General features: G+C 40.0%; 1 protein-coding gene across 1 annotated transcript; it reads left to right on the plus strand.

Moving 5' to 3' along the window:
• The first annotated feature begins 1,642 nt into the window (after positions 1-1,642).
• LOC105221894 (myb-like protein X) lies at positions 1,643-8,556 on the plus strand. The gene is made up of 3 exons (XM_019988861.3): positions 1,643-1,847; positions 3,932-5,180; positions 5,297-8,556. The coding sequence occupies exons 1-3, from the start codon at positions 1,772-1,774 to the stop codon at positions 7,722-7,724; spliced, it is 3,753 nt and encodes a 1,250-aa protein (XP_019844420.2). The 5' UTR covers positions 1,643-1,771; the 3' UTR covers positions 7,725-8,556.
• Positions 8,557-9,904: the final 1,348 nt, after the last annotated feature.

The raw sequence follows: 9,904 nt of genomic DNA on the forward strand, positions 1-9,904 counted from the left end.
ATAAATATATGAATATGAACTAATGCCTACGTAAGAAACAACCTATTCTTTGTAAAAAATTGGCTTTAACTCACTACATCCTTACAGATATATAAAAAATTTTGAAGCTACAGTCAATCAAAATCTATATTTATAAGTAAAACATACTAAACAACTTAAACTATCTAGTCACAAAATCTCCTAAAACCATATTTCAACTATTGGCGTATATTTCTAAGCCAACAAATTGTAACAAACAATCACCAAAATAAACCGAAATGAAAATAACATTACAAATAGCATTACATGCAGAGACATAATGCAATACACGTTTCAAAAGTAAAATTAAATGGCCGAACAAATTGAAAAGGACACGCAATTTATGAATGAAATGCTTCCACAGGGAATTAAGCCGTTAGTTTGAGGTAGACTAATAAAATTTATGCAGCGTTATTACCGTTTTTATTAGTCGTTATAAGCAATAGACAGATAGTTTTGTAAAGCTAGAAACAAGTTAGCGATTAAAAGGGTCATGTAGCTAAGGCTATGTGCAGAGTGGAATGACATGCTAGGTGGACGATACAGCTCACATGAACTTAAGATATATCCAGGTAAGTTTTTTTTAGAAAATACTGGAATTTATATATATTTATTTCAGCAGTTTCTTCGCATCATATTGATTTGAGTCATATGTAGACTAAGATGTACATAAAAGCTAAATTCTTTAAACAAATAGATCAAGTTAGATTTATGAAGCCTCGTAATCTGACCCACATAACTCACAGAGGTTATTTTAAGTAGACCTTAAATTCTAAAAGCTTGTCAATTTCTTCTGAAGTAATTTTGTTGAAACATTCAGTCAAATATAATTGAAGTTTACCAATCGCTAAAATATAATACTTCTTTAGAACTGCAAACTTCTTGTTCGAAAGCAACTCAATTATCCGCTACAACTCCTTTAACTTGCATTTATAGGTAGGTGAACTAGTAGTAATTTCATATTCATATACATATATAACTGTACATGTTTGTACATAATAATACACAAGTAATATTTGCATACCTAATACCCTCATACTCCTAACTCAATCCGCAAATACCACAAATTGTTCCATTGTTTACCACCCCCATTAGCCGGTTGATTGCCCCGGTCGCCGGTGGCAACGCAAACATTCCAACACAAAACAGAAAACGAGGTGAAGCAATAACAGGAAACTATGCCGACGCGCCAACGAAGGCTGGATAGCGAAAGCTATGGTACAAGACAAAATAAAAAGTGTGACACGAAAGCTCCTGTCGCTTGCCGAGCGCTTGTTATCGAACACATGGCACGGTCGATTGATTGCAGGCTTCTGTTTAGTTTGTTGTTGGGTTGACATGGCACTGACGGAATTCGCACGACACACGGAAAACTTTGTTAGTTCAATGTGTAAGCGTTGGCACGCGGCAGCTAATATTTTTGGTGGTGATTAGGAATTCCCAGTGAATTATGGAAAAATTGCAGGAAGTGTTACATTTAGTAGGGAAGTGTATACTAAAGTGCTGAGAAGTGTGTGCTTGGAAAAATTCATAATGAAACTATCAAAAAGAGTTCCGAGTAAACTGTGCGCTAAAAAAAAAAAATTATAACTAATTTTTTAAATTTAGAATTATAACTAATTTTTTTTGGGGAAGAAATTGCCAAATGATCAGACATTGTGCCTCGCTATGTGTGTAGATGTAAATTATTTATAAATTTTGCTAAACTGAGCCAGCTGTTTAATTGTCTGATTGCGTGCAATTCTCAATCGTTATGATAACTGGCGCAGAGGGTAGGCAAACGCACACTCTGTTGGACTTAAAAAAACAGCAATGGGCGAAGGAGCGTGGTAGGTATTATAAATAATTTATAAGAAAGGCTCTGCTTTAAAATAAACTTTGCACCAAAAATAGAACTAACTAAATAATAATGTTTTCATTTTTTTTATTACGAATTATCTGCTGTTGAGTTTTAACTAAGTAATATTAAAACAATTGAGGTGATTAGAGCACTTCTTAAAATTTACAATTTTAGTTAAGTAATCGTAATGAAGACTTTGGTATTCGAAATGAGGGCAATTAGACATAATTTCTGACTTGATTAATCTTGAGTAAGACTTTAGTGCCTGTTTGGCGCTTTTCAAGTCCATACTCTCCGTTGGTACAAGAATTCCAATTTCAATACTTAGGTGAACAGGCGAACCAAATATGAGGTTTAAAAGTAAAATTTTAAATACTAGTCTTAAAATAGTGTGCTTTCAGCAATTATCGGTGCTGTGTATGCACTTTTTCGACTTAATAAATTTTTTTGCCAATATATGTACATACATAATTCAAGTACTTTGAATGAATCTCAAAGCTATTTGGCTTTTTGAACCTACTCTTTACAGCGAAAGGTTTCGTAATTTGCCAATAGCCTCGTTGCTAAGCAAATCCTACACCAGTTTTTTCTGGGAAAATTGACACGGGAAAGTCACTATTTTTACGTTTCTTGTAAGCGTTGTTGAATTTCAATGCACTTATGTTCAGATTTTTACTTCGAGGGTGAGTGAAGAGGTCATAGATTGTGAAATGTACCTCAACTGATGCAGAGACCCTGGAGAAACTTTCAGCTATATTTTTTTGAATTTCTAGTAAGATTTCTGGCATTTTATTGCTTATTACGGCAACTGAATATTTCGTGTTGGTTATGAAAAATTCTTTAATCATCATGGAGTTTTATAAATAATAATTTTATATTACTCCTTAGTATCATAATGATGTAACATATGTGATTGTGTCAAAAAAAGTATCCAGAAAATGTGAATAAAACACAAAATATTTAATTATTCATCAATATTTATTTTGTCGTCTACAAAGTAGTCCCACCAGATGTAATACACGTAGATTTCCAGTTCTCAAAACACTTTTCATAAACACTTTGTAGGACGAGATTTCAGTTCCTTCAGCGATTTTTGTTTTATTTATTCGATCGTCTGAAACGGGCTTCCACGGAGCGGAAATCTCAGCTTGGAGAACAAAAAAAATCAAACGAAGCCAAATCTGGTGAATATGGTTGGGCTTATATTACTTTGTCTCTTGCTCATTTCTGGAATGATTTGTCAAACTTATCCTTTTCATGCAAAAAATATAGCTTTAAACACCACTCTAATACCAATTGAAATTAGTACTGTCGGAAGTTTGGTATTCATAATAGAAAAGCGAACGCTATTAGAAATTCAATAATAATTTATCGAATTCAGAGCTGGCGGATTGGCAGTGAGAAGTACGCTTTACCTAATTTTTATTTTTCAAGGAAGTATTGAGGCAATAGTCAGCACCCTCTCTACTACTGTTAACATGATTTTAGTTCTAATTTTCTGCATCCAAAATTCCTCTTATTTTTAAATCGGTAGTTAGATTGACACATTTTACAAACATCTTCGCACTAACGCCAACTAATTTTGAAGGTTTTAGTCAAAGGTCATACTTTTAAAAATATGGTGGAAGTATTTTGTAAAATCGGCATTGAGAAGTGATGACAATACCACCACTTGTAACCCCCAAGCTTCGACATTACTTTTTTATGGCATTTACTTTTATGTACAGAGTATCTTTCAACCCGTACCTAACAGTTTCTGCCATCAAAAATTATCGGTGTTTCAATAATAGAAAAACCGAGCAGATTTTTGAGGGCAAACATATCTGTTTTTTTAATACTAACTGTTGGAATCAATGCAGTAATACCTCATTAGATAATTTATGAAGAAGTTAGGCCACGAGTAAAGGTCATGCTAGTATTTCAAAGCAAGTAAAAAGGGGTCTTAAATGAGTAGAAGGGTTTCGATGAGTAAAAAAACGTTTCCAAAAAAATATTGATAAATTTTGTATTAATTCATGATTGATTATGTTACCATTAATGATTTTAATAATTAAAAATGTCATGTTATCTCAGAGGAAATCGCGCGCATGGACGAACTCATCTCCTCCTCGCACCATCATCAGCACTCAACCATGGCATCATCGCATCATTCGCACAAAATCGAACGCACGTCCATACGCACCTACTACTCGAATATGGATGTGAGTCAACAGCGCAGCTCGCGTCAGCAATTATTCCAGCAACAGCAACAGCAGCAGCCACTACAACCGTACGCACCAGAATTGCTGCCACGCTATGCGCAACACAACGTCAATCCCTACGCCGTGCCGCTGACACAAAGCAATATGCCCGTGCAACATGCTGCACGGCAGCAACAACAACATGTACGCGGTGGCAATAGCTATGACTATGAACTCGAGCGCTACGTAGATGTGGTCGACGATGAGCTGGGCATTGATGGTGATTATGAAGATGATGATTGTGGCTACCAACGCATGCGTCCGCCGGCACGACGTGCCACCTTCATGCCACATGGACCAGGACGTCGAAATCACACGACTAGCATGATGTCGCAAATACCAGGACAACGAAAATATGCTTACGATGAGCTGACGTTGCCCGGCGCGGGTCTGCAAACGGCCAAAGCGCGCATGCAACATGCACCACCAATGCCACAGCAGCAGCAGCAACCTCCGCTTGCGCCACAAATGCGCATACGCAGCCCAAGTTTGCCGATAATACGCCACCAGGACTACGTGAAACGGCAGGCGCCGCAGCAGCAGCGAATGCCTGGTGGCATACCGCAACAAAAAATGCCACCACAAGCAACACAACTCGCGCCAGCGGCGGTATGTGGCGATGGCATTCCTGTGGGTGCGCCTAGCAACGCGCCACATCGATCTAATAATCCAAACAATCCAGTTAATCCTGGTTGCCAGGAGGAAGACACCTCAGGCTACCGAAGCGATTCGCCGAAGAACCCACACACGCCGGAAATCTGGTATAACGATGCCGCCAGTTTGCAACGCAGCGGCAGCAGCACAACGAATAGCGGTTTGCTGGGCGCTGATGGCAGTGGTGTGGAGTTGGATGCGGCACCCATTGCCGTAGGTGCGGGCGGCATCATTGAGGGAACCAACGAAGTGGCAGGACGCGCTAAGCGTTCAATAACAGGTCAACAACTTGCGAAATGTCAGAAGCAACAACAAATGCAACAGTATGCATGCGATGAGGTGCAGCAGCAGCAACAACAAATTATGAACTCCACCTACGTTGTGGCACGCTCATATAACAGCGGCATGGACGACAGTTGCCAGGGCAGGTGAGCGGGCGCGTTTGTTTTATCGAAGTGTCTGTCAAGACGACGGTTTCTAAGTTCTCCTGTGCAACTCTTATATAACCGTTTAATATACAAAATGTTTTTTTCTTTTCTTGCAGCTACTACATGACACCGCTGAGTCCCTCCAACCTCAGCACACGCGATATTTCTACCTCCAACACATATCCCATACATCCCGGCGATCAGCACGAGTACTATGCCAACACAACAACAGCTCAACAGACACATGACGAACGCGAACGTGCTAAGTGGTCTAATTACAATAACAACAGTGAGTACACAGGGAAACCTATTAACGGTCCGAACTGGCTGAATCGTGGCTTACACGAACTGAAGGATAGCGAAGACGACACGCAATCGATGCACTCGTCTTACTTACGCGGTCAGAACGCGCCCGTTGATCCCGTCACGATGGCCGAACGCATCGATAAACGACGCAAGGCAGCCGAGTATCACAATGCGATCAAACAGCAGCTGCATGAGCGCGAATTGTTGCGCAAGTGGGAGATGGAGCGGCACAAGCAAGAGGAGATGTTGGAAGAGGAGCGTTTGCGTAGGCAGAAACAACTGGAGCAGGAACGTTTGGAATATGAACGGCGGCAGCAAATGGAACGTGAAACTGTGCAAAAGAAGAAACAACAAGCTATGTTGGATGCGATTGCGAAGGCAGAAGAGGCAGCTAAGCAGGACAAACAACGCAAGCGTAAGCAACGTGTGGCGCCGATGGAGAAGGAGCAAAAACAGCAAGAGGCTGAATTGACAGTTGAGCCTGAAGATAGAGGAGAAGTTAAGATGACAAAGACGAAAGTTAATACTCGCAATCGGCCGAAGAGAAGTGTAACAGTTCAACAACGCGATGACAAAGCCGAGTATGAAAGGCAGCCTGATAAAAGAGAGAAAGCTGAGCGGCCACACGAAGTACAGATACTACGTCTGCAGAGTGTTGAGGAGCCTGTGGAGCCATCCACAACACCACCGCCAAAAGAGGAGGAAGCAATGCAGATGGAAAATCAAACAATGAAAACAAAATCGCAAGTACTCACTGTGGAGACCAAAAATGAAGAACGCCTTGAAGAGGAGGAGGAAGAGGAAAGGGTGCTCATAGGCACGCCCATAAACTTACGACGAAATATTAAGAAGAAAACTGTAAATACCACCGAGGGTACGAAAGAGCCGAAGAAGATGCAGGCTAAAGTCGACGTACCGCCCGAGAATGTGGCTGTTATCATGCAGCCAGCCACGCTTATACCGCTACCCGTGACGTCCGACATATTTGGATTACAGAATGCCATTGGGAATCTACAGATCGCTACATATTGGATGCAACAGCAGCTGAAACCGAATACCGCTGCTTCGACGATGGACTTTTCTAAAACAACCGGCGATGTCACACAACGAACAGCAACTTCGATCTCCACGGAAGATGGCTATCAGATGGAGAGTGTGGTTGAGGACGAGCAAAAGAGTGTTGTGGAGGTTGAAGAGGAAAAGGTGGGTGAGAAGGCAGAAAAGAAGTTAACTAAGAATATTAGTGGAAATTCCAAACCCGAAGAGCTGGCGCTCATACCACTGGAGGCCGGGCCAGCAGTAGCGGGTGAGCAGCACTTAATTGAACCACAAGCGCATCAGGATGTGGAGACACAAACAGAGTTGCCACTCAATTGTGATCTCTGCCTATTTCATGACAATTTCTACAAAGTGCTGCTAAAGCGCGAAGTTTCTACCACAACAACAACGCAGACATCTAAGACTAAAGATAAACCAGCCAAAGAGGCTGATAAGGATCAAGAGACTACAACTACTACCACAACCACAACGACCACGACCTTTAAGGCGAAGGCCAAAGACAAGGATAAGGAAAAGGAAAAGGACAAGGACAAGGATAAAGACAAGGAGAAGGAAAAAGAGAAAGAGAAAGAACGCGAACGTAATAAACGTAATCAGAAGGACGGCGTGCCACACAATGCAAGTCTCACTGTAAGCACACATAGTAACCACAATCACAACCACAAAGTAGACGACCGCCCCAAGTGGGGTGTCAATCGGCCTGTCGTGCAATATGTCAAGGCCAGCGAACGCGACCCTTTCTACTTGCGCAACAAGAAGAAGCACAATAGTAATCACCACGTCAAAGCGCCTCGTTCGCAATCGGTTGATGCGCGACTCGATAGTGCCGCTGCTGACGCAGAAGATGGTGAGACGGACCGTGATGTCGATAGCGCCGGTGAGCACGAGGGCTCGTCAAATGTGGAAGAAGGCTTTTTATTGAAGGCACGCAATGTCTGCACGGAAATCTTGCCCATAAAAACGGATGAGAAGGGACGCATATTTTTGAATTTTCGCGAAGCAAGCGCCATTATGAATGAGGATGAGATCAAAGATAAGTTGAGGCAGCGTTACTTTAATTTCGGTCGCATACTGCCGCGTCGCAGTTGGGCTTCGGCCACACAGCAGGGTTTGCAGTTCAGAGCAATGGCTGCGACAGCTATCGCGGCACAACCCACAGCGCATTTAGCTGATGATTAGGTAACACCTCTTTCTAAGAGATATTATAATACAGAAAGGTGGATGCGTGAAGTCTGGGCATAGCAAATTGGTAATAACTACCGTACCTTATGATTTTTTCCTTATAATTTGTTTGTAGAAGAGGAAATATAGTTGGAAGAGCTTAGGCGAAATTGAAAATCGAGCTACAGCAGAATGACGTATCTATTGTGACATTAAATTACTGAAACATTCTTCTACAGACCACATTTTTCTTAGTTTTAACTATTTATGTATTCATCCCATCCGAGTCGAAAGCTCCGTCTATACTTAAGTTTTCTATAGTTGTCGTAATTGGTCTAGACTGATACACTTCAAGTTGTTTATGATGTTTCGGGTGAATTTATCCTGTACAGATTTTCAGTTTTCTACCGTTTTTTCTGGAAAACCCACATTTGTTCTTGGAATTTTGATCCATCCTTGAAATTACTTGTTTCAGTGAACATTTATGGTCCCTTATGATGTTGATCAAATGGAAAAGACCCTTCCTCAACTTCTGTTCAAAAAAGACGTATCTAAGGAACTTATGTCTATATATAATAATCCACAATATTTTTTAGGATCTGTCTCCCCCAGTAAGCAAGCAATTTTTCCCGTTCAAAATTGAGAACTAGATTAATTTAAAACCAGTTCTTGTAAGGGGTTCTGCGTATTCCATTCTTCGGTAAAACAAAGGCTCAATAGAAGTCTCTTTAACAGAAACTTTGCCTATTACAGTTGATCTCTAGTATTTTTCCTTCTCAGGAAGGAGTTTCCTGTAAATCCCCAATTGGAGAAATATCGAAACTTTCGTAATTGTTATATACCCCTTCATATTTTTTTAACTGTAGAAAGCGCATTGGGCAATGTATTAGCTGTTTAGTGGATACAGTTTCTAAAAGTATATTTCTCCATTAATGAAAATATGAGTGGCCTTTATTGAGGTTGTATAAGAAATGCACCTACTGTAGCAATGAGGGTAAGGTTCTACAGCATTTTTTGGTTTTCTCCGTTGAAACACTACTATTACTCAACTAGGTTGAGCTTAACTAGCTTTTTATACTTATAATCAATCCTTTTAAAAGATGAGCTCAAACTAAAAATACTCAAATTAAAATTTATACTTGAAAGGAGGGTCTCTCCAGGATATACTATAAGTAGTTATTAACTACATACTTGTATTTTCTGTTGGATATTTGAAGCTTAACCAGTAACTATTTTTGCGTTGATCAGCCTACTTCTCAAGAAGAAGTCTATTTTCCAAGACTGTTACTTATTGACAGGTGGCTCAAGGTATTGACCAGATTTTTCGAATATTTTGTCTATTGGAATGATTTTGGGAGTATTTCAATTTTTTACCATTAATTCTTGAAAATGTTATGAAAAATAAAATCAAAATATTGTAACCAAAATCCTCAGTAGGGCGCCATTCATTCCATCCTAAGACATCGAGCTATAATGGCGAATAAAATTATAGTTATCATTACTGACTTTAGAACGTCTGAAATCTTGTTCTTAGCATTTAAGGAAAGCAAAAATATAAAAGAACTTTGTATTTGAATACTCGCATTTAAGCGCTCTTGCATACCTATATTCATACACACATACTTACATATCCCGAAATATAATAAAGTCATAAAAAATACTCACACATCACAAACAATGAAGCTTATTTTTTGACGTTCTTACAAAACTAACTGTGTTTTACTTTTGTTGGTGTGTCCGTAAGTACCGCCACACGCCTGAAGGCCAACAGCGCAACAATAGCGACAGGTGGCCAGCGAGCGGGTGGTGGTGGGCTTGCCATTGTTCGGGCGCATGTATACTCACATAATTTTCGCACCCCGATTCGCATGACATTGGCTTTCGGCATTTAGTGGTAAGTAAAACCGAGAAAAAAAGCTATACGAACACAAACTTTTAATTTATTTTATGTGGCATGCAACCTTTGTCATAGCACAACTATTACATGTGCGGCAAATAACTGCGCTTACGTGCAACATGTGTGTGCTTACGACTATATGTAAATAGTATATATAATATAACAAGTTGATGTGTGGCAAGTTGTGTGTGTTGCAACCCCAAAACTAGAACAGTCATGTGACTTTATTTTTCAATTGTTAAGTGTGTTTCGTATTTTATTCACCACGAACCAATGCCTAAGGTCAACATTATTATATTGC

This window comes from Bactrocera dorsalis, chromosome 5, assembly GCF_023373825.1.
Source record: "Bactrocera dorsalis isolate Fly_Bdor chromosome 5, ASM2337382v1, whole genome shotgun sequence".
Taxonomy (NCBI): Eukaryota; Metazoa; Arthropoda; class Insecta; order Diptera; family Tephritidae; genus Bactrocera; species Bactrocera dorsalis.